This window comes from Coregonus clupeaformis, chromosome 35, assembly GCF_020615455.1.
Source record: "Coregonus clupeaformis isolate EN_2021a chromosome 35, ASM2061545v1, whole genome shotgun sequence".
NCBI lineage: Eukaryota > Metazoa > Chordata > Actinopteri > Salmoniformes > Salmonidae > Coregonus > Coregonus clupeaformis.
Genome location: NC_059226.1, coordinates 32,636,668 through 32,662,396, shown reverse-complemented (window position 1 = coordinate 32,662,396; position 25,729 = coordinate 32,636,668). Strand labels below are relative to the sequence as shown.

At 46.4% G+C, this 25,729-nt stretch overlaps 2 protein-coding genes across 3 annotated transcripts; both read left to right on the top strand.

Annotated features, from left to right (window-relative positions):
- The first annotated feature begins 114 nt into the window (after window positions 1-114).
- LOC121550992 (E3 ubiquitin-protein ligase TRIM39) lies at window positions 115-13,427 on the top strand. Of its 2 annotated transcripts, none has more exons than XM_041863484.1 (10): window positions 115-172; window positions 8,372-8,505; window positions 8,722-8,872; window positions 9,415-9,498; window positions 10,347-10,466; window positions 10,686-10,823; window positions 11,567-11,714; window positions 11,944-11,970; window positions 12,288-12,447; window positions 12,796-13,427. In XM_041863484.1, the coding sequence occupies exons 1-10, from the start codon at window positions 164-166 to the stop codon at window positions 13,178-13,180; spliced, it is 1,356 nt and encodes a 451-aa protein (XP_041719418.1). In that variant the 5' UTR covers window positions 115-163; the 3' UTR covers window positions 13,181-13,427. The 2 variants fall into 2 exon arrangements, with proteins under 2 accessions (XP_041719418.1, XP_041719417.1); XM_041863483.1 differs by having other exon boundaries at window positions 12,285-12,447.
- A 3,398-nt stretch (window positions 13,428-16,825) lies between these two features.
- LOC121550584 (claudin-4-like) lies at window positions 16,826-19,972 on the top strand. Its single transcript, XM_045210683.1, has 2 exons — window positions 16,826-17,170; window positions 18,669-19,972. The coding sequence occupies exon 2, from the start codon at window positions 18,992-18,994 to the stop codon at window positions 19,634-19,636; it is 645 nt and encodes a 214-aa protein (XP_045066618.1). The 5' UTR covers window positions 16,826-17,170; window positions 18,669-18,991; the 3' UTR covers window positions 19,637-19,972.
- Window positions 19,973-25,729: the final 5,757 nt, after the last annotated feature.

Genomic DNA, 25,729 nt, shown 5'->3' with positions numbered 1-25,729 from the left:
GTCTAAGGTTACAGCCACCTCCCAAAGCAAACACCTGACTGAACACACCTGGATTAAACCCCACCCACAGTACCTTTTCTAGGAACTCACCTGTCACCTGGCCTCTGAATACAGGAAGAGAGAGACAGGCTGACCAGCGACCGAAGTACCTGGCCAGGAACGAATGGGACAGGTAAATATTGAACACAGCTTGGGAACAATAAAGTTTATTCTATTCTATTCTATCCTCCTTGTCAGGATGTCGGCTCTCTGTTCAGAACAGTATGTGAAACATCCATTTTCTTTTTAACATGTTTACGACTGCTCAGGTCAGGACGTCACTTTTCTCAGTTCAGGAAGTCACAACTTTATAGGTACTATACTATTTGTTTATAACAGGGAAAAGGGGAAAAAAATGCAATTTCACTTTGAGTTAAAACAAACAGTTATGAGTCTAGTGAGAATAATAGCTTGCAGAGCTCATGCTGGTATTGAGTGGTGGTTCCTTGATTATGTAACAGAATATCTGGCGCTACCTGTTCTACTACATACCAAGGAATTTTACGCTCTCTCTGTCTCTCTCCAACACACAGACACAGACAGAGACAGACAGACAGAGATAGAACCACATGCACGCACGCACACAATTTTATTTGAATGACACAGATGATCACATAACTAACTAGGCTATGAGACACACACAGAAACATGATTTGCGATTTCAGGTGAATCTGTGACCTGAAAGAGTTCCAATAGTGTCATATCCATACACAAGTCGACCATGGAGTTCATAACAATTCCACTTCCTTTGAGAATCTTCACATCCTGTCTTTTGTCCAATCCGATTGGATAAAGCTGGAACGTGACTCCGCTTGCTGCAGTGATGTCAAGGACATGAAGTCATAGCTTTTTGGTCGGAGTCTGTTGGCTGCACCGAGTCTTAATGGCTTCCTCTCCTATACCGCATGTGGTTTTATCCCAAATGGTACCTTATTCCCTTCATAGTGCACTACTTTTGACCCAGGGCTCATAGGGAATAGGGTGCCATTTGGGACGTACACTGTATTTAAGACAAAATATGTTCCCTCTAGTCAGTGTTAACATCGTCACTTCAACAGCCCTCCGGTGTCCTTGGGTTTATATGAGTTTTATAAACCTGTGTCCTCTTCCGTTTGTTATTTGTCAGCAAATGGGAAAGGTTATTGAATGAATCAAATGGGAATGTCATGAGCACTCTCTCTCCCTGGTAGCAACATTAATTGCATTCAATTATCTTCCACTCTGCTCACCTCCCTCTCTCTACTCAGCCTAACTAGCTCCACCTGCCCTGCTCTGCTCTTGTTACCTGGCCAGCTGCACTGCATTTCCCACTCACCATCCTCACCTTGCCTCACTCTGTTCTAATTACTCTGCCAGCTGAACTGCATTTCCCCACTACCTCTCCCAGTATATCAAGCCCTGGTTTTCAGCCAAGCCCTGTCAGATCGTCTTCAAACCCGGACCAGTAACCTGCCTGTCTGCGCTCTGACTCCTGTTTGTGATACCGATCCTTTCTTGACTGCCTCCTTGTTCTACTGCCCCGTCTATCCCAACCTGCCTTCTGGACCTCGACTACTCTCCGATCTTCAGCCCCTCCGGTAACTCGTTTCTGCCTTCTGTCTCTCACCACGATATTTGCCCAGCCCTGATCTGTACTTCTGCCTGCCATTCATATTGCTGTTGTGTGTGTGTGTTCCCCCAGGTCTCCGACCACCAGATGAGCGTGCCCAGACGTTTCACCACCCTCAGCCCGATACGCCGCTCCATCACTGGGGGAAACACACACTAAGCACTTGGACTGGACACCCCCGGACATTTGGTGACCCCCGGAGCACAGGTACCCACAGGAGGACCCTGAAAGACCCCCTGACACCCCTGGGACTCCTCTTCCCGCCTGTAACCTTGAATAAAGAACTCTGAATTTGAACTTGCGCTCTTGGGTCCTCTTCTGTTCGTGACAGAACGATCTGACCATCATGGACCCAGCGCACTCCCTGACCACGATGGAGGAAGAGCCAGAGAGGACTGCCCTACAGCGACTGGAACGCTCTGAGGGAGACATAAATCGGATGGCTGGCGACATCGCTTCCCTTCTCCAGCTATTCAACCAGCAGCAACAACAGTTCCAACTGCAGCAACAACAGCTAGCCCAAGCCCTGCAACTACTCTCAAGCCCGGCTACTCCACCTGCACCCCCCCTGGTCCTTTTGTTCCTGTACCACCGATACTCCTTCATCCCTCCGCTGGAGGTCCCAATGCTGCAGGCCCGGCAGTGCTGCCACCAGATCCCCACGCTCCTGAACCAAGGATTGGGAACCCGGAACGCTTTTGATGGCAACCAGAAGCAAGTAAGACCATTCTTGAGCAGCTGCCGAATCCAGTTTGCACTACAGCCCAGGACTTTCTCAACAGAGGGAGCCAAGGTGGGGTATGTCATCACACATCTCACCGGTCGAGCTCGGTTGTGGGGAACGGCGGAATTCGACCGGCAAACCCCAGCCTGTGCCTCCTTCAGTGCCTTTGAGGAGGAGATGTTAAAGGTCTTTGACCTAGGCTCGCCAACAGCCGAAGCGTCACAAGCTCTGCTCACCATCCGTCAGGGCAATCGGACGGTGGCAGACTTCTCCATTGACTTTCGTACCCTGGCCAGTCAAAGCTCGTTTAACCCAGAGGCACTGGTGCAAGCCTTCCTCCATAGCCTGGCGGACTATATCAAGGGACGAGCTTGTTTCCCATGACCCGCCCTCAACGCTTGATGCCGCCATTGACCTTGCCGTTCGCATTGACCGCCGTATACAGACCCGGAGGAGGGAGAAGGGCCGTCTCAGTCAACCTGCCATCCGTACTCGGGTCGATACCGCTTCTGTCCAGCCCCTGCCTGTCAAGTCCCATAGCCAACTCAATCAGCCTGAGCCCATGGAGATTGGCCGTGCCTCTCTGACTCCCGAGGAGCGTCGGCGCCGTCTAAGCTCCAACCTTTGCCTCTACTGTGGTGGCGAGAATCACCGTGTCGCTACTTGTCCGGCAAAAGCCGCAGCTCACCAGGTGTAGGGGGAGATCCGGGTGAGCTCAACAAGCCTTCAGTCTCCCTCCATCCGAAAGACCCTGCTTCATCTCCGCCTTCAGCTTTCTGACAAGACTCATACATTGGCCGCCCTTGTGGATTCCGGAGCCGAAGCAAACATCATGGACCCTGAGCTTGCACAGCAACTGGGCGTGAACCATCATCAACTGACACAACCCATTCCTGCACGAGCCCTGGATGGGCATCATCTTGGCACTGTCACTCATATCTCCGCCCCTGTGACAATCCTGCTGTCAGGAAACCACCAGGAGTCCATCCAGTTTCACCTCCTACACTCACCTGGCCAACCACTCATTCTTGGATACCCGTGGCTCCGTCAGCACAACCCCCACATCGACTGGGAGACAGGAACAGTCCGTGAGTGGGGAAGGAGTTGTCACCAGACCTGTTTAAGGGGGGCCACCCTGCCCGTTCACCGGGAAGGATCTAGCGCTACCTCCGACATATCCAATGTTCCGGCCTGTTACCACAGCCTGAAAGAGGTGTTCAACAAATCCAAGGCGACATCTCTACCCCCACACAGACCCTATGACTGCGCGATTGATCTCCTGCCTGGCACAGCACCTCCCAAAGGGTCGTCTGTATTCACTGTCAGCCCCGGAAAGAAAGGCCATGGAGGACTACATTAATGACTCTCTTGCCTCCGGGATAATTAGACCGTCGTCTTCCCCGCAGGGAGCGGGATTCTTCTTTGTCGGCAAGAAGGACGGTTCTCTTCGTCCATGCATAGATTACCGGGGTCTGAACGACATCACGGTTAAGAATCGCTACCCACTGCCCTTACTTTCGTCTGCCTTCGAACTGCTGCAGGGAGCCACTGTATTCACTAAGCTGGACCTTCGCAATGCCTACCATCTGGTGCGGATGAGGGAGGGAGACGAATGGAAGACAGCGTTCAACACACCAACCGGCCACTATGAATATCTCGTCATGCCCTTCGGCCTCACCAATGCCCCAGCAGTTTTTCAAGCCCTAGTGAATGATATCCTCAGGGACATGCTAAATACGTTCGTATTTGTGTACCTTGACGATATTTTAATATTCTCAAAGACTCTGTCAGAACACACGCACCACGTCCGGTTGGTCCTGCGCCGCCTGCTGGAGAACTCTCTTTTCGTGAAGGCAGAGAAGTGCGAGTTCCATGCCAAGACCGTTTCATTCCTGGGGTATGTGGTGACCGAGGGCAGCATTCAGATGGATCTCACGAAGGTGTCGGCTGTCACTTCCTGGCCAGTTCCTGAGTCTCGGAAGAAGTTGCAACAGTTCCTGGGCTTTGCCAACTTTTATAGGAGATTCATCAGAAACTATAGCACAGTGGCTGCACCCCTCACGGCGCTAACCAGCACTAAACAACCGTACCAATGGACATCAGCTGCTGATAAGGCCTTCAATATCCTCAAGACATGTTTCACTTCTGCTCCCATCCTCCAGATGCCAGATGCAGCAAGGCAGTTTGTGGTGGAGGTAGATGCTTCGGACGTGGGAGTGGGTGCAGTGCTTTCTCAAAGAGCAGCTGAGGATGGCAAGATACACCCCTGTGCCTTCTACTCCCGTCGGCTAACCCCTGCCGAATGCAACTACGACATTGGGAACCGCGAGCTGTTGGCTGTCAAGCTCGCCCTTGAAGAATGGCGGCACTGGTTAGAGGGGTCAAAGGAACCATTCGTAGTGTGGACAGACCACAAGAACCTGGAGTATATCCAAACAGCCAGGAGGCTGAACTCCCGTCAACAGCGGTGGTCTCTGTTCTTTACGCGCTTCAATTTCACGCTCTCCTACCGCCCGGGATCTCGCAACATCAAACCTGATGCTCTTTCCCGGATGTTTCAGAAGGACGAGACCACCGCCATGACAGCTCCCATTCTTCCCAGCCACTTGGTCGTAGCGGCCCTCACCTGGGAGATCGAGAAGCAGGTCATGGAGGCTCTTCGGGACCAGCCAGGTCCAAGCACCAGCGCCCCCAACCGTCTGTTTGTTCCAGCAAATCTCAGGTCACCTGTGATTCAGTGGGGGCACGAATCCCGTCTGGCCTGTCATCCCGGCATCACTCGCACCCTTCATCTGGTCCGCCAGCGGTTCTGGTGGCGGGGATGAGACGGGATGTCCGAGAATTCATCCGAGCTTGTCCCACTTGTAACCGAAACAAGACTCCCAACCAGCCTCCTGCTGGGTTGCTGCAACCCCTACTCATACCCAAGAGGCCCTGGTCCCACGTTTCACTGGACTTTGTTACGGGCCTTCCGCCCTCTGACGGACACACAGTCATCCTTACCATTGTTGACCGCTTTAGTAAGATGACCCACTTCGTGCCCCCTTCCCAAACTACCCTCTGCTAAAGAGACCTCCCAGGTGGTCCTGGAACATGTGTTTCGTATCCATGGCCTACCCCAGGATATAGTGTCAGACCGGGGCCCGCAATTCTCAGCAACCTTTTGGAAGGAGTTCTGTCATCTCCTTGGGGCCACCGCCAGCCTATCGTCTGGATTCCACCCGCAGTCAAACGGCCAGACTGAACGCATGAACCAGGAGCTGGAGAAGGCACTGAGGTGTGTGGCTTCCCAAAATCCCCGGGCCTGGGCTCAACACCTGCTCTGGGTGGAATATGCCCATAATTCACTCACCAGTTCCTCCACCGGGCTCTCCCCCTTTCAGTGTGTCTACGGGTATCAACCTCCACTGTTTGCCAGCCAGGAGGCGGATGCCACCTGTCCGTCTGCTCTTGCGTATGCCCGCCGCTGCCGCCGCACTTGGGCCCAGGCTCGCACTGTGCTCCTGAAGTCTGGAACCAGCTACGCCGTCGGTGCCAACCGACGGAGGACCCCCAGCACCTACTTACCGGGTTGGTCAGAAGGTCTGGCTGTCTGCCCGGGATCTGCCGCTGCGGGTTGTATCACGAAAGCTGCCCCTCGCTTCATTGGTCCTTTTCCTGTGCAGAAAGTCATCAGTCCAACGGGCGGTCCGACTTCAGTTGCCCGCTTCCATGCGGGTCCACCCCACCTTCCACGTCTCCAAGGTCAAGCCGGTCCATGAAAGTCCCCTGGTCCCTGCAGCTCCGGCGCCACCTCCTCCGCGCCTCGTAGATGGCGGTCCTGTCTTCACCGTCCGGCGGCTGCTCCGCTCTAGGCGAAGGGGTAGGGGTCTCCAGTACCTCGTTGATTGGGAGGGATATGGTCCAGAGGAGAGGACCTGGATCCCGGCCAGGAGGATAGTGGACCGGACCCTTATCACTGACTTCCACCGACTACATCCTGATCAGCCTGCAATCCGTAGGGGGCCGTCCAAGAGGGGTTCCTAGCCGTCCGGCCCGCCCTGCTCCTGTCTCAGTGCCTGTCCTGTCTCCCGACCGTGACCCTCCAGCTCCTTCTGAGGATGAGGAGATTCACTCGGACCGCTCGGAGGAGTTCTGACCCGCCGCCTGCTCCCCTCCACCCTCCCGGCATGATGTTGTTCTTGGGACTTCTGGGGCCGTCCCTTGGAGGGGGGTCCTGTCATGAGCACTCTCTCTCCCTGGTAGCAACATTAATTGCATTCAATTATCTTCCACTCTGCTCACCTCCCTCTCTCTACTCAGCCTAACTAGCTCCACCTGCCCTGCTCTGCTCTTGTTACCTGGCCAGCTGCACTGCATTTCCCACTCACCATCCTCACCTTGCCTCACTCTGTTCTAATTACTCTGCCAGCTGAACTGCATTTCCCCACTACCTCTCCCAGTATATCAAGCCCTGGTTTTCAGCCAAGCCCTGTCAGATCGTCTTCAAACCCGGACCAGTAACCTGCCTGTCTGCGCTCTGACTCCCTGTTTGTGATACCGATCCTTTCTTGACTGCCTCCTTGTTCTACTGCCCCGTCTATCCCAACCTGCCTTCTGGACCTCGACTACTCTCCGATCTTCAGCCCCTCCGGTAACTCGTTTCTGCCTTCTGTCTCTCACCACGATATTTGCCCAGCCCTGATCTGTACTTCTGCCTGCCATTCATATTGCTGTTGTGTGTGTGTGTTCCCCCAGGTCTCCGACCACCAGATGAGCGTGCCCAGACGTTTCACCACCCTCAGCCCGATACGCCGCTCCATCACTGGGGAACACACACTAAGCACTTGGACTGGACACCCCCGGACATTTGGTGACCCCGGAGCACAGGTACCCACAGGAGGACCCTGAAAGACCCCTGACACCCCTGGGACTCCTCTTCCCGCCTGTAACCTTGAATAAAGAACTCTGAATTTGAACTTGCGCTCTTGGGTCCTCTTCTGTTCGTGACAGGGAAAGGTTATTGAATGAATCAAATGGGAAAGGTTATTGAATGAATCAAATGGGAAAGGTTATTGAATGAATCAAATGGGAAAGGTTATTGAATTTATCAAATGGGAAAGGTTATTGAATGAATGAAATGGGAAAGGTTATTGAATGAATCAAATGGGAAAGGTTATTGAATGAATCAAATGGGAAAGGTTATTGAATGAATGAAATGGGAAAGGTTATTGAATGAATGAAATGGGAAAGGTTATTGGATTTATCAAATGGGAAAGGTTATTGAATGAATGAAATGGGAAAGGTTATTGGATTTATCAAATGGGAAAGGTTATTGAATGAATGAAATGGGAAAGGTTATTGGATTTATCAAATGGGAAAGGTTATTGAATGAATCATATGGGAAAGGTTATTGGATTTATCAAATGGGAAAGGTTATTGAATGAATCATATGGGAAAGGTTGTTGAATGAATCAGTCTGTCATTTCACCTTGGAAAGTATGATTGTATTACAAGAGCATTTTCCTCCCTGCTGAGAGAGAACAGTCACTTACAGTGCCTTCGGAAAGTATTAAGACCCCTTGACTTTTTCCACATTTTGTTACGTTACAGCCTTATTCTAAATTGGAATAAATAAAGATTGCAAAAATTCCTTACAACCTGTTTTTGCTTCATCATTATGGGGTATTGCTGAGGGGGGGGGGAAACAATTTTATCCATTTTAGAATAAGGTTGTAACCTAACAAAATGTGGAAAAAGTAAAGGGGTCTGAATACTTTCCGAATGCACTGTAACCCAACTTTTTCACTTTGACTAGTTGATTAAGTTTGACCATGAAGCGAGTGAATACTGTGGCTTTTAATGCACGCTCTTCTTCCATTGAAAACACAGAATTGGGAAACCTTCGATGACTGGTAACGAAGCTGTACCAGTGAACTGTGTCTGGCCTATCAAATGGAAGTATTACGTGACAAGAACATGAAGGTGTTCAGAGATTGATTTCTATGTCGTCCTTCCAGGGCATGGCATCGACCATCTCTACCATCAGCCTGCTCTCTGAGAGGCACTTCCTGTGTCCGCTGTGTAAGGACATCTTCAGCAGTCCCGTGACCACTCCATGTGGCCACAGCTTCTGTCAGGCCTGCCTGTGTGGGTACGTCCCTCTTTAAGTTGTATTATCTTATGATTATAAAAATGGAGGTCGGGGCATCTGATATTGTTCGTTGAACTTTATTGAAAGCATTGCAGAGGATACATACATTGTTGTTCACTGCCTCTGTAGCTCAACTAGTGCATGAGTAAAACATGGAATGGATTAATGAGTTTATTAGTTATCAGCATGATGAAAACATGGACTGGATCTTTACAGGTACTGGACCCGGCACCGTTCGGACTACTGTCCCCTCTGTAAGAGGTTGTTCCATACCAGGCCAGACCTTAGTGTCAACCGCATCCTGGCTGACGTCTCTGACAACTACAGGAAGACGAGGCCAGAGAGCCCTGAGGAGAGCCACGACACGGTACCCAGTGACCTTAGTACAACATCTTGTACAACATCTTGTATCTTAGTACAACATCTTGTATCTTAGTACATCTTGTGTACAACATCTTGTATCTTAGTACAACATCTTGTGTACAACACCTTGTACAACATCTTGTATCTTAGTACGACATCTTGTGACATTAAGAGTGTTATAGTGTGGACAGTATATAAATAATTACATTGAATATGTGTTGTACTTACCTGCAGTATAGTATGATTGCTATTAATGTGGGCATGGTTATTATTGGCATTGACCGTGACCTTTCCCCTTTTATGATGTCATCACCAAGAGTCAGATCTGTACAATGTGACTCTACCACAGGTTGAGTGGGCTGTATCGTTCTGCTGTTTTTGTACCGTTTGTACACCTTTTATTTATTGGGTTGAAAGTAAAGGAAAGTATTTTTTAAATGCGTGTGGGCATTCCTTGTCAAGTTACTACAAAGAGGTTCAAGACTTTTTGGTATAACTAACAGATCTCTTGATGTCATGATACCTTGGTGTAATCCTCTTCTGCAGCCACAGGTTGTAGACATTGACCAGATGATCCAGGAGAGACTGCAGAAAGTCGACAGACTCAGACACTCCCTGCAGCTCCTCAAAGTGAGTCCCAATCCCACATTGACCCCTAGCCCCTAACACCGGGGGCTCTCCAACACTGTATCCTGGAGAGCTTCCTTCCTGTAGGTTTTCACTCCAACCCCAGTTGTAACTAACCTAATTCAGTTTATCAACCAGCTAATTATTAGAATCTGGTGCCCTAGATTAGGGTTGTAGCGAAAACTTACAGGAGGGTATCTCTCCAGGTACAGGGTTAGAGAGCCCTGGCCTACAGGACGGTAGCTCTCCAGGTACAGGGTTAGAGAGCCCTGGCCTACAGGACGGTAGCTCTCCAGGTACAGGGTTAGAGAGCCCTGGCCTACAGGACGGTAGCTCTCCAGGTACAGGGTTAGAGAGCCCTGGCCTACAGGACGGTAGCTCTCCAGGTACAGGGTTAGAGAGCCCTGGCCTACAGGACGGTAGCTCTCCAGGTACAGGGTTAGAGAGCCCTGGCCTACAGGACGGTAGCTCTCCAGGTACAGGGTTAGAGAGCCCTGGCCTACAGGACGGTAGCTCTCCAGGTACAGGGTTAGAGAGCCCTGGCCTACAGGACGGTAGCTCTCCAGGTACAGGGTTAGAGAGCCCTGGCCTACAGGACGGTAGCTCTCCAGGTACAGGGTTAGAGAGCCCTGGCCTACACCCCATGTCCTTATGTAGATCTAGATGAGTTAAGACAAATCCACCACATTTACCACATACATGTATTGTCCAATCACACCTTTTCATCTTAAAGTGATGTGAGATACAGACATGTATTTTATCCAATCAGAACTTATGTCTGAGATATTGACAGTCTCTTGTCCAATTAGAACTCACATCTGAGATATTGACACGTCTTTCTGTCCAATCAGAACTCGTGTCTGAGGGAGGTGCGTGAGAGCCAGAAGGTGTTCTCTGCCCTGGTGAGTTCCATGGAGAAGAGCCACAAGGCCGTGGTGACAGCCATCGAGGAGAGAGAGGGGGGGGAGGAGGTCTGTAATGTACAGTAATACTATAATTTATTTATGAACTTATTAACTTAGAATAAAAAATTATAATGGATTGGATTTATTTAGCACCTTTCAACCAACTGAGGTACTCAAAGCGCTTTACATAGTAAGGGGAAAACTCACCTCATCCACCACCTTATGACAGAAATGCACTGTGGTTATCAATATACCAAATGTAACAATGTCTGTGTGTTTCTTTAGAGGATTGTTGAGAAGCTGGTGAAGGAGCTGGAACAGGAGATTAAACAGCTGAGGAATGGAGACACTGAACTGGGGCCTTCTCATTCTCAGCAGAGCCATGATGAGCTATGTGGTGGTGGTAAGAAGACTGTTGCTGTGGTAAGCATGGAGTAGGGTGAAGTCGCCCCTAGACGCTAGTCTTGGGTCAGTTTTGCATTTTCCCCAACTAATGGTTAAGGTTAAGATTGGGGAGGGGAAGCTGATCCTAGATCTATACCTAGGGGAAACTTCTCCCCAGTGCGGTAAGCATATACTTAAGTAATAAGGCCCAAGGGGGTGTGGTATATAGCCAATATACCAGAGCTAAGGGCTGTTCTTACGCACGACGCAATGCTTAGTACAGCCTGGATACAGCCCTTAGCCGTGGTATATTGGCCATATACCACAAACCCCTGAGGTGCCTTACTGCTATTATAAACTGGTTACCAACGTAATTAGAACAGTAAAAATAAATATTTTGTCATACCCGTGGTACACGGTCTGATATACCACGGCTTTCAGCCAATCAGCATTCAGGGCTCGAACCACCCAGTTTATAATGTCTGATATACCACGGCTTTCAGCCAATCAGCATTCAGGGCTTGAACCACCCAGTTTATAATGTCTGATATACCTCTGGCTTTCAGCCAATCAGAATCCAGGACCCAAACTACGACTGCACGCTGACCTTTGCTTCCTCATGTCGTCACTTCCAAAAAGAGTTTGTAAAACTGAGTTTCTTAACAGTTTCTATCATGGCCACAGAAGAAAATGCTTGAACCCTTAACTTAGTACCCCGACTGCCTATATTTCATCTTCAAATATGACAGTGTTTGTTTGTTTGTCCTCTATGAACGTTGCAGAGCACCACTTCCACCCTGGGTTACTCTGAGAGGAGGGACTGGTCCAAGGTTACCATGGAGACAGACCCCTGCATGGGCGTGACCAGGAGAGCAGTGTCAGACCTGATGGACATGGTCAAGGGAGAGCTCAACAGACTCTCTAAAGCTGGTCAGTATTACGCTACGGATACTATCTTTCATATAATACTGGATACATCTTTTACAGTTCTACATCCACCCTCAACACTTTAGTAGCCTACATGTTTTGTGTTGATTAGACGTCTGTCAGCATCTGATACATGATTACAGTGTTCTTCTACTGTAGATATTTTGGGTGAATGAAATGTCAGACCTGTTTGTCTGGGAAGGATTCTTACTGGAACTGTTATCTTTTGCAGAGCTGAAGAAAATACAGAAATACACAGGTATGTCTCCGCCTGCCCAAAGAGTTAGATATGCCATAAGATGTGTCTTTTTTGCTGTTCTTAAAGGCCCAGTGCAGTCAAAATTCTGTTTTGCATGTGTTTTATATCATATTGTACAACAGCTGATGGAACTAACACTGTAAAAGTGTGGAAAAGTCTTATTTCCTGATAGTTGCAGGTATGTCTCCACGTGCCCAAATAATTAGCTACGCCATAAGATGTCTTTTTTGCAGTTCTTAAAATACTTGTTTTACCAAGGTGAGTTTGCTGTTGCCATGGCACTAATAGGTTTCTCTTTCCTCCCTCTACCCTAGTAGACATCTCCCTGAGTCCCAAGACGGCCCACGCCTCCCTCTCTGTCTCAGACGACCGGAAACAGGTGCGACACACAGACAAACACCAGGAGGTCCCAGACAACCCCAAGAGGTTTGACCGCGTGGCCAACGTCCTGGGCAGAGAGTCCTTCAGCAGCGGCAGGTACTGTAATGTCCCTCTTTATACTGTTTGCCTATATAATACCATTGTATATCTATATATCTATATTATCATAAAGATCTATGATCATATATCTATGGTTCTAAGAACGGAGGTCAGGCCGTCTGATATAGTTTATTTGTTGAAACTATTGCGGGGATTCATACTTAAGTAGAAGTTAGGATTCACTCCTGGCTCTTTAGCTTAACTAGTGCTGTAGTAAAACATGGACTGGACTTCAATACTAAGTTCATCAGTTGTAATGATGAAAACATGGACTGGACTTTAATACTAAGTTCATAATTTGTAATGATGAACACATGGACTGGACTTTTGTTGACTCCATTCAAGGTCCTACTGGGAGGTGGAGGTGGGAGAGAAGCTAGAGTGGAACCTGGGCGTGGCCAGACAGTCCATCAACAGGAAGGGGAAGTTTACAGTCAGCCCAGCCAATGGCTTCTGGACACTGAGCCTAAAGAGCGGGGGTCAGTACGTAGCTAACACCTCCCCCACCATCACCCCCGTGGGCCTGGAGCAGAAGCCCAGGAAGGTGGGGGTGTTTCTGGACTACGTGGAGGGCAGAGTGTCCTTCTACTGCGCGGAGACTGGAGTTCACATCCATACATTTACAGATAGCTTCACTGATAGACTACACCCGCTCTTTAGTCCTGGGAGGCAACATGGGGGCAGGAATATCGCTCCTCTGGTTATTACTACTAGCTTCTGTAGCATCTGAGCCCCCTGACTTAACCCCCACACCTGGAATATAGTCATTTAATAATTCCATTATGTAGCCTGATGTCTCATAAAGCCCACTCAGTCCTCTCTCATGTCTGCATTTTCTGTTGGATAAGCCTGCCTCCTTCCTTATGTTGAGTTAGTGCATTATCTGTATTATCAGGGAATTAGCTGGGTAATCAATAGTAATGCTATAATTTATTTGAATTATAATTTTTGACAGTATAAATGAACCCTCTAATATATATTTTTTACAAAGTGTTGATTTTTAATTTCTGTGGATCATTTAAAAAATCAAGTAAATTATTCACATACATTCTACTTCTAGAATGACTAATGTGAGTAATCTCATCATCCATGCCGCAGTCATGCTACCTAGCTGGCTAACAGCTGGCTAACAGCTGGCTACCTAGCTGGCTACCTAGCTGGCTACCTAGCTGGCTAACAGCTGGCTACCTAGCTGGCTAACAGCTGGCTACCTAGCTGGCTAACAGCTGGCTACCTAGCTGGCTACCTAGCTGGCTAACAGCTGGCTACCTAGCTGGCTACCTAGCTGGCTACCTAGCTGGCTAACAGCTGGCTACCTAAATGGCTAACAGCTGGCTACCTAGCTGGCTAACAGCTGGCTACCTAGCTGGCTAACAGCTGGCTACCTAGCTGGCTAAAAGCTGGCTAACAGCTGGCTACCTAGCTGGCTAACAGCTGGCTAACAGCTGGCTACCTAGCTGGCTAACAGCTGGCTAACATGCCCAGTATGGTTTAAGATGGCACTGGAATAAAGGAAATGGGGTCCTCTGGATACATACTCCAGGTGATGTGATTGAAAGGTAGGATTGATCATCTCTTTTTCTGGTTCCCCTGTGACTGTTTGGAGCCTCTAACTCTTAAAGGTCCAATCCAGCCGTAAAAAATAATAATAGTTAAATCAATTCTGGTTAACAATTAAGTTCCTTCATGTGATTGTTTTCAATTAAAATTGTCAAAAATAAGCAAAAATAGCTTCATAGCAAAGAGCAATTTCTCAAGCAAGAATTTTGCTAGGACTGTCTGGGAGTGGTCTGAGTAGGGGAGGGGAAAACTGAAAACTAGCTGTTATTGGCAGAGAGGTTTGGAACTTTCTTGGTCTACTACCAATTTACGGCCTGGTGATGTCACCAGGCAGGCCAAAACTCTTTTCAAATAGCTCTTACACTAAAAGGGCATTATCATCATTTTCACAATTTCACAGATTTATTCCAACCTCATAGTGTGGGAAATATACAGTACCAGTCAAAAGTTTGGACACACCTACTCATTCAAGGGTTTTTCTTAATTTTTTACTATTTTCTACATTGTATAATAATAGCGAAGACATCAAAACTATGAAATAACACATATGGAATCATGTAGTAACCAAAAAAGTATTAGACAAATCAAAATATATTTTATATTTGAGATTCTTGAAATAGCCACCCTTTGCCTTGATGACAGCTTTGCACACTCCTGGCATTATAAACACAGGAATGTCACGTTTTTGACTGCACTGGGCCTTTAAAGTTGGTAGCTCCACTAGTGCTCCCATCCACTACAAGACCATCCACTACAAGACCATCCACTACAAGATCATCCACTACAAGACCATCCACTACAAAGACCATCCACTACAAGACCATCCACTACAAAGACCATCCACTACAAGACCATCCACTACAAAGACCATCCACTACAAGACCATCCACTACAAGACCATCCACTACAAGACCATCCACTCCAAGATCATCCACTACAAAGACCATCCACTACAAGACCATCCACTACAAGACCATCCACTACAAAGACCATCCACTACAAGATCATCCACTACGAGACCATCCACTATAATAATAATAATATAATATAATATGCCATTTAGCAGACGCTTTTATCCAAAGCGACTTACAGTCATGCGTGCATACATATTTTTGTGTATGGGTGGTCCCGGGGATCGAACCCACTACCTTGGCGTTACAAGCGCCGTGCTCTACCAGCTGAGCTACAGAGGACTACAAAGACCATCCACTACAAGACCATCCACTACAAAGATCATCCACTACAAAGACCATCCACTACAAGACCATCCAATACAAAGACCATCCACTACAAGACCATCCACTACAAGACCACCCACTACAAGACCATCCACTACAAGACCATCCACTACAAAGACCATCCACTACAAGACCATCCACTACAAGACCATGGTGTTTACCTACGGAGTAGCAAGGAGAACTGCCCCTCCCTACCTTCAGGCTATGCTCAAACCCTATACCCCAACCTGAGTACTCCGTTATGGTCTCTTGGCCCTCCCACCCCTATGGGAGGGCAGCTCCCGCTCAGCCCAGTCAAAGCTCTTCTCTGTCCTGGCACTCCAATGGTGGAACTAGCTTCCTCATTTACATTTACATTTTTAGTCATTTAGCAGACACTCTTATCCAGAGCGACTTACAGTTAGTGAGTGCATATCTTCTTTTTTTTCCTTTTTTTCCCCTCATTAAGCTAAGACAGCAGAGTCCCCTGACTCACTACTGTAAGTCTCTCTGGATAAGAGCGTCTGCTAAATGACTGACTACTGTAAGTCTCTCTGGATAACAGCGTCTGCTAAATAACTCACTACTGCCCAGTCAAAGCTCTTCTCTGTCCTGGCACCCCAATGATGGAACTAGCTTCCTCATGAAGCTAAGACAGCAGAGTCCCTGCTCATCTTCCGAAAACGTGTGAAACCCTACCTCTTCAAAGAGTATGTTAAAATAAGACATCTCAGTCTTATTCCTCCCATACAACTTCAATTGTATTTATCTTTCCTACTAGCACTGACTTTGCTGATAACATCTTATTGAGTTAAAAAGGAACTTACTACGACTGTGATATGTGGTTGTCCCACCGAGCTATCTTCAGATGAATGCACTAATTGTAAGTCTCTCTGGATAAGAGTGTCTGCTAAATGACTGACTACTGTAAGTCTCTCTGGATAAGAGCGTCTGCTAAATGACTCACTACTGTAAGTCTCTCTGGATAAGAGCGTCTGCTAAATGACTGACTACTGGAAGTCTCTCTGGATAAGAGCGTCTGCTAAATGACTTAAATGTCAAATGTCAAAAGTTAATTTAGATCCCTGTCTGTTCTCCCAGTACTTCCTGTTTCTCTCATTGGTCAGTTGAATTCTCGTCATTGATTAGCATGGTTAACAGGTTGATGGTTGATTACCACAGCTGCAACTATCCTTTGGTAACTCACAAAGTTCCAGTTAAAGGCAGGTCTTCAGTAGACATGATTTTCATCTACATTGTCCCCCTTTCATTCACGTGAACAGGAGGTAGAGTAAAGGGAAATAACTGAACTAGAACCCTCTGTGACCCTCCTCAGTCACCAACTTCAGTTGAACCCGTAAAACATTAGAAACAGGCGGATGAAAAGGATGGCGCACATCAAAGAACAAGAGAGAGAGGGAGATGAAAAAGAAGACAGGAGGGGTTGTTGGCCTGGAGGGATGGAGGGATGGGGGGTCGGAGAGAGAGAACAGCAGTGGAGAACAGCATGTCATTGTACTTGATCACCAGGCACTGGGAGACACTCACACACACACACACGGACACACACGCTTACCCAGACACACTGACATTCACACTGACAGAGACACAAGCGCATGCTTCTGCCCACTGCCACACAGACTTGCGCTAGCTGGCATCTCAGAGGGCAGCCCTCTCTCCAGTCCTGTCCTGTCCTGTCCTGGGTGTTGAAGCTCTTCACCCCTCTGCAGAAGCCAACCTGACCTCTCAGGTCCTCGTTCGTACCTGTGGACTGAGCCGAACCTTCAAGGCCTCTGTCTCTGCCTCCACCTCAACCAGCCAACCTGCTCCCAACATCCACCTCTGACCTACACAACCACAGGACCACAGGACTGCTGAAGAACACGTTGGTTTTCCAAGGACTGCTCGGAAGAGGAGAGGGGATCCATCACACAACATCTGAGGTGACTAATGAACTCTAATGTATTGTTCGTTGTGTATTGAAAATACTATGGCATTGCTACAGTCAACAAAAACATTGTGGTATTGAAATATTCCACCTCAAGGATAAGAATGTGTATTCAATTGCTTGTTGGACCTGTCTGTGTCAGGATCTCACTGTCTATAATACTAATATGTTTCTTCTCTTTTATCATTAGTATGATACTGTGATCTCACTGTCTATAATACTAATCTGTTTCTTCTCTTTTATCATTAGTATGATACTGTGATCTCACTGTCTATAATACTAATCTGTTTCTTCTCTTTTATCATTAGTATGATACTGTGATCTCACTGTCTATAATACTAATCTGTTTCTTCTCTTTTATCATTAGTATGATACTGTAACGTATGTGATGTCTATTCTTTATTAAACAATGTGTCATGTGACATGAAACTAGTGAGGTGAAACAAAGGTTAAAGGTCCATCCTGTTAGACTATATCTTAATCCTAATCTTATTTAATCATCCCACTGGGCACAGACGTCAGTTCAACGTCTAGTTTTGATTTACATTTTGGTTGAGTTGTCAACTAACCATGAATTCAACCTGAAATGGACATATGTCACAATGCCATTGGATATAGGTTAAAAAAGTTGGGTGAAAAAAATACGAAATATCCTCACGTTGATGAATTTTCGCAAATCCAATCAGTTTTCCACGTTGATTCAACGTCATCACATTGATGTTTTTGTTGTTGAAATGACGTGGAAACAACGTTGCTTCAACCAGTTTTTGCCCAGTGGGTTAATCTCTATCAGTTTCGCTGATACGAGTACTGATTGATCAATCTATTGGATTAGTCCAGCTGTTATTAAGATAGTTGAGCCCAGAACAGAGTTTAACAGAGCTGGGTCCTCTGTCAACAGAGCCTGGGCCCACTGTACCAGTTCTGAATGAAAGCCCTGCTATGTTCTAGAACCTCCTCATGTTTTTCTGAGATAATCCAGTGTTCCGGCCAGGCAAGCATAGCAGCTAGTAGCTCCAACACCCACAGCATCACGGTCAATGGAAACCATTCTCTGTGCTCCTTCGGGTCCACACTGGACTCCAGTCACTCTCAGGCCCTCCCTGCCTGTTTCCAAATAGTTATGATAAACATTAGTTACAGTAGCTAAGCACCATGACGATTTTGACTTTTACATTTTTATTAATGCTGTGTAGGATTCAATAGACTGGGTGAATGTTATTTACAGTGATTCATAATTTGATTTGCTTGCTATTATTCAGGTGATTTATAAGGCCATTTGTAGGAGTACGGTTCAGAAGTTTCCTCAAATGGATGATAATAACATGCCATTTCGCAGACGCTTTTATCCAAAGCATGCATATATTTTACACATGGGTGGTCCCAGGAATCGAACCCACTATCCTGGCGTTACAAGCGTCATGCTCTACCAACTGAGCTACAAAGGAGCCCTGATTATACTAACCACTGCTTTTATTTCATCTGGTTCTTAGGACATTTGGCCTCGTCTGCCCCCAGTTGGCCTCAACATCAACCAGAGAGAAAGAGAGGGGCAAGAAGAGGAAGAGGAGGAAGAAGAAGAGGAAGACATCTGTTTTTCAAGATTTCGGAGGTGAATAGACTTTCCACAGCTTGGGACTATTTTAGTGAGACTAAGAGAAAGGACTTTAACATCCCAGTAACAACCAACGTGGTACAAATACTGACGAAAATCCAGCCAAATACCGGTAGGCATCGCCAACCGTCACCACAACCGTTACTACTACCACAACAACAACAACAACAACAACAACAACAACAGCCTTACACCTTTACCATGGCGACCACCGGCATGCAGCTCCTGGGCCTGGTCCTGTCCCTGGTTGGCTGGCTGGGCGGCTTCCTGGTATGCTCTGTTCCGCTGTGGCGCGTCACCGCCTTCATCGGCAACAACATCGTGACGGCTCAGATCATCTGGGAGGGGCTGTGGATGACCTGCATCGTCCAATCAACGGGCCAGATCCAGTGCAAGGTGTACGACAGTCTCTTAGCCCTGCCCAGCGACATGCAGGCGGCCCGGGGCCTCACCGTGCTCTCCGTCCTCCTCTGTGGCCTGGCCCTGGCTTTAGGCGTGGTGGGGGTAAAGTGCACCAAGTGTATCGGTCAGAATAGTCTGAAGGCTCGTATTGCGAGGATCTCCGGCTTCCTGTTCGGCATCGCTGGGTTTCTCTACCTGGTTCCTGTCTGCTGGACGGCCCACTCCATTATCAGGGACTTCTATGATCCCCACGTGGCCGCGCCTCACAAGAGGGAGCTAGGCCCCGCCCTCTACCTGGGCTGGGGGGCGTCGGCCTTGCTGCTGATTGGTGGGTCGCTGCTGTATGCGGGGTCGAGTCCTCCCGGCATCCCCGGGTCTCCGACCTTCAGCAGCGACAGCAGCCCCCGTAGAGCACCTGCCGCTCAGGTCAAAGGTTACGTCTGATCGGAATGCCACAAAACAAAACAACAACACCCCATGATTCCATGATTCCGAGAATCTATGATTCCATGATTCTATGATTCTATGATTCCATGATTCCGACCCTGACAACTGAAAAACCCTCCTCTCTTAGTATTTATCCTTTTTAATACTTTGGAATGTTAATTTTATTATTATTCGGTGGTGCTTTTTCTCATCCTTTCAAAAGATGCACTAGGAGGTTATGAAGGGAATTGGGAAATCATTTTGTTATTTCATGTGTCCCTGTTGTCCTCCGATAACCCTATTATCTGTCTGTCTGTTAGTGTAAAACACAATAAAATCTTAAGTCTTTCAGTTCCTCGCTGGGAAACTCCTCTGTGTGAATTCATCTATTCTAGGATACAGTAGCCTATATTTACTTCAAACCATGCTATCGGTATAAACCAATAATAATAATAATATAGTAGGATTATAAATGATGGTCACCAAGAGTAAATATCTTGGCATTGTGGTAGGCCAATGGAATATGTTGTCATGTAGTCACCATTGTACACTGTGAGTGGTGGTGCAGATTGGAACGGAACAATAGAACAATGGGAACTGTGTATGTGTGTACGTCTGTGAGTGGTGGTGCAGCTCTGTTGGAGAGAGTACAAGCCAACGGTCTTTTGTCCGACCAGCTACCACCCATCCTCCATCAGGCCATCACTAAAGATTGTACAGGGGACACTGCCTGCGTCACAAATAGCACCCTATTCTCTATATAGTTCACTGCTTTTGATCAAAGCATAGAACTCTGGTTTAAAAAGCAGTGCACTACAATGGGCACTGATCAAAAGCAGTGCACTATATAGGGAATAGGGTGCAATTTAAGATGCAGCCTGGGGCCAGTCCAGCAGAACCAGGCTCCTCACAATGATTGGCTGACAATGACATCATCACCTGATTATGTCATTGTATAGTTCCCATATACTGTAAGACAGGGTTTGTCAACTAGGTTTGGCCTCGAGACATAATTTTTCTGAGCTAATAGTCGGAGTGCCAGAACATAATTAGCATATAATGTTGGCACAATTAATAGGCCTATACTACAAATTGAACAAAAACAATTTAACACATCTGATTAGTACATAATAAATTCAGTGACAATAACAAAATCATTCAATTCATTCAATTATTACTAGGCTACGCTAGTTTTTTAACGTCAACATTCTTTCAGAACAAGTAGCTTGCTAGCAAGGTAAAATGTCACTCTCAAAAAGTATCAAAAGAAAGGTGGATAATGAAAATCGAAGTTCCAGGGAAGAAGGGACAGAGAGATATGCGTTCATCTTACCATCTTTCTCCAATGCCAAGCCAGTGTGTCTTATTTGCAATGAAAATGTCGCTGTTTGCAAAGGATTCAATATCAGGCGGCATTATGAATCTAAGCATGGTACTTTGAAAGTGGCCTTTAAATTATTTGAACTTTTACTTTTAATACTAAAGTATATTTTAGCAACTACATTTACTTTTGATCCTTAAGTATATTTAAAACCAAATACTTTTACTCATGTAGTATTTTACTGGGTGACTTTCATTTTTACTTGAGTCATTTTCTATTAAGGTATCTTTCATTTACTCAAGTATGAGAATTGGGTACTATTTCCACCACTGCTTCACAACGACGTGCGCTGGCTGAGTAATGGCGCTGGCTGAGTAATGGCGCTGGCTGAGTAATGGCGCTGGCTGAGTAATGGCGCTGGCTGAGTAATGGCGCTGGAGCGGTTCTGTGAGTTGCATGACCAGGTTGTGGACTTTCTCAGAAAAACCGCAAAATGAGTGCATCAGCTAGCCACCTTCGTATTCTGGAAATGTAGGAATTGCTCTCCAATGTTTGTTTTTTTGTGATATTCTGTCACTTAAATGGGTTAAATCTGCAGTTACAAGGAAAATGGAAAACAGACGTGGACATGGTGGAAAAACGTGAGGCCTTTACTAGGAAGTTTGAGTTGTTGATCTGGACTTGTCATCTGCACAGGCAGAGGGACAAGGCCGCAGCATTGTCACAGAGGTGATGGAAGATTTCATCAAGCAGCTGAGGGACAACTTTTCCACCAGATATGAAGACTACAGAATACCAAATGAAGGGTATCGTTGCGTTTGTACGTGATTCTCCCAGTCCGCCCAGGTGGAGAATTATCCTCCTTTGCTTAGAAAACGATACCCTCGCTGGGTGAGGCCGCAATTCAAACTGAGCTGATTGAATTCCAGACATCGAGACAAATCAGCGAGGTGCTCAGGAGTGCCGAGTCGCTGAGTGCGTTTTGGGTGGCATGCTCAGAGGAATACAGCACAATAAAGAAAGTTGCATTTTATGTGTTAACAATGTTTGGATCGACTTACACCTGCGAGTCCTCCTTTTCCTCTATGAACGCAATATATAGACTCACGACAGCAACCGGCTTTCACACAAGTCAATCGAGGACTGCCTGCGCATCAAAATCACATCCATCTCACCCGAAATCCACAAGATCGTGTCCGAGGGGATAAATGCAACTTTAACCATTAAGTAAGTAACTTAGTAGCCGATATGACTGTATTTAGTAAATACTAACATTATTGTGCTTATCCAGGGCTATTTAGGTATTTTCTGTTTGTTCTGTCATTACAGGAGCAGCCAATCCCGAAACTCCCGATACAGACATTCAGACACAGACGTTTACTGTACAGACATCGCCTTTTTTTCGTTAAATTATTGTCTTATGTAGGATGCAAAAATGTTTGGCCAGTTGCAATTGTAAGTAGGCCTGATAAAAACATCCCACTTTTATTAGGCCACATATATTTTACTTGTGAAAGATGCTGTTAAGCCACATAGCCTACCTTGGTTCTGCTGCGGTTGCGGCGTAACGTTTCAGCACCACCAAATGGTCCGGCTGCCTGCTTTATCAGTTGACTGTGTCCTGCATTCTCTCTCCTCATGGATGGAATTAAACTTTTGCATTATTTAGGTGGGGTAAATTCCTTCTTGGGACATTGCATTTGGGACTTTTTGCATCTCGGGTCCGAGATTTTTTAATCATAATAGTTTATTATTTTAGGTCTCGGTAAAGCAGGAGGGACTGCGCTGAAAGAATTTAGACCAGTGGCGTTGACGTCACAAGTCATGAAAACCTTTGAGCGGGTTTTAATACCCTTATTAAGAGTCGAGGTGGCAGCCTATCTGGATCCTTTGCAATTTGCCTACCGCCCAAAAACTGGTGTTGAAAATGCTCTGCTCTATCTCCTCCACAGAGTATATGAGCACCTGGAGAACAATGTTCTTTGACTTCTCCAGTGCTTTCAATACCGTACAACCCCACCTGCTGGCCCAAAAGCTAAAGGACATTCACCTGAACCCACACACAATCAAATGGATTGTGAACTACCTGACCAATAGAACACAGTTCGTAAGACTGAACCAGGCAGTATCAGATCGGATATGTACAAACACGGGGGCACCACAGGGGACAGTCCTGTCACCTTTTCTGTTTACCCTTTACACACATGACTTCACACACAACAATGAACTGAGACACTTACAGAAATTCTCTGATGACTCTGCTATAGTAAGCTGTGTCATCAGAGAAGATTATGCTATAGTCAGCTGTGTCATGAGAGGAGACGATGCTCATCACAGGGATAGAATAGAGTCCTTTGTGAAATGGTGTGAGGCCAACTACCTGGACCTGAATGTACTGAAGACCAAGAAGCTAGAAGGTAGATTTTAGGAAATATAAATACAGTGGGGAGAACAAGTATTTGATACACTGCCGATTTTGCAGGTTTTCCGACTTACAAAGCATGTAGAGGTCTGTTATTTTTATCATAGGTACACTTCAACTGTGAGAGACGGAATCTAAAACAAAAATCCAGAAAATCACATTGTATGATTTTTAAGTAATTAATTTGCATTTTATTGCATGACATAAGTATTTGATACATCAGAAAAGCAGAACTTAATATTTGGTACAGAAACCTTTGTTTGCAATTACAGAGATCATACGTTTCCTGTAGGTCTTGACCAGGTTTGCACACACTGCAGCAGGGATTTTGGCCCACTCCTCCATACAGACCTTCTCCAGATCCTTCAGGTTTCGGGGCTGTCGCTGGGCAATACAGACTTTCAGCTCCCTCCAAAGATTTTCTATTGGGTTCAGGTCTGGAGACTGGCTAGGCCACTCCAGGACCTTGAGATGCTTCTTACGGAGCCACTCCTTAGTTGCCCTGGCTATGTGTTTTGGGTCGTTGTAATGCTGGAAGACCCAGCCACGACCCATCTTCAATGCTCTTACTGAGGGAAGGAGGTTGTTGGCCAAGATCTCGCGATACATGGCCCCATCCATCCTCCCCTCAATACGGTGCAGTTGTCCTGTCCTCTTTGCAGAAAAGCATCCCCAAAGAATTATGTTTCCACCTCCATGCTTCACAGTTGGGATGGTGTTCTTGGGGTTGTACTCATCCTTCTTCTTCCTCCAAACACGGCGAGTGGAGTTTAGACCAAAAAGCTCTATTTTTGTCTCATCAGACCACATGACCTTCTCCCATTCCTCCTCTGGATCATCCAGATGGTCATTGGCAAACTTCAGACGGGCCTGGACATGCGCTGGCTTGAGCAGGAGACCTTGCGTGCGCTGCAGGATTTTAATCCATGACGGCGTAGTGTGTTACTAATGGTTTTCTTTGAGACTGTGGTCCCAGCTCTCTTCAGGTCATTGACCAGGTCCTGCCGTGTAGTTCTGGGCTGATCCCTCACCTTTCTCATGATCATTGATGCCCCACGAGGTGAGATCTTGCATGGAGCCCCAGACCGAGGGTGATTGACCGTCATCTTGAACTTCTTCCATTTTCTAATAATTGCGCCAACAGTTGTTGCCTTCTCACCAAGCTGCTTGCCTATTGTCCTGTAGCCCATCCCAGCCTTGTGCAGGTCTACAATTGTATCCCTGATGTCCTTACACAGCTCTCTGGTCTTGGCCATTGTGGAGAGGTTGGAGTCTGTTTGATTGAGTGTGTGGACAGGTGTCTTTTATACAGGTAATGAGTTTAAACAGGTGCAGTTAATACAGGTAATGAGTGGAGAACAGGAGGGCTTCTTAAAGAAAAACTAACAGGTCTGTGAGAGCCGGAATTCTTACTGGTTGGTAGGTGATCAAATACTTATGTCATGCAATAAAATGCAAATTAATTACTTAAAAATCATACAATGTGATTTTCTGGATTTTTGCAGACCTCTACATGCTTTGTAAGTAGGAAAACCTGCAAAATCGGCAGTGTATCAAATACTTGTTCTCCCCACTGTATGTTTTTAATCCCTTTTCACTCTAATGACACACAGGAACAGCTTCAGTAGCAGGTTCATCCTGCCCAGATGTTCCACAGAGAGGTTTAGAGTTTCATTTTCACCCACAGCCATGAGGCTTTTTAATGAGTGTAATTGAATAACTGTTTTATGAGGTCTTTCTATTGGAAAATGTTGTTGCAGCACTTGAATCAGACTATTCTTTTAGGGATACTATGGTTGGTGCATGTGTCTTCGTCTTACATTTACATTTTACATTTTAGTCATTTAGCAGACGCTCTTATCCAGAGCCACTTACCGTTAGTGACTGCATACATTTTTCATACTGGCCCCCCTTAATGTGTTTAAAAATATATGTTTGTATTCCTTTTTTGATAAAACAATTTCCCAAGTTGGGATTAATAAAGGAATACTCTACTCTATTATATTTTACTGTACTCTATTCTACTCTATTCTATTCTATTCTACTCTACTCTACTCTACTGTACTGTACTGTACTATACTCTACACTACTCTACTCTACTCTACTCTATTCTATTATACTCTACTCTACTCTACTCTACTCTACTCTACTCTACTCTACTCTATTCTACTGTACTGTACTGTACTCTACTCTACTCTACTCTACTCTCTACTCTCCATTCAAACGGTAAGTGAGTGTGTGTGTGTGTGTTTTGTTGAAGCATCTCATGTGGGATGTGTTGAGCCCCAGTAATAAATATTTTATTCATGAGACATAGTTGACATCCTTCAGATTCTACAGTGCATCGCTGTTATAGCTACTTCAATTT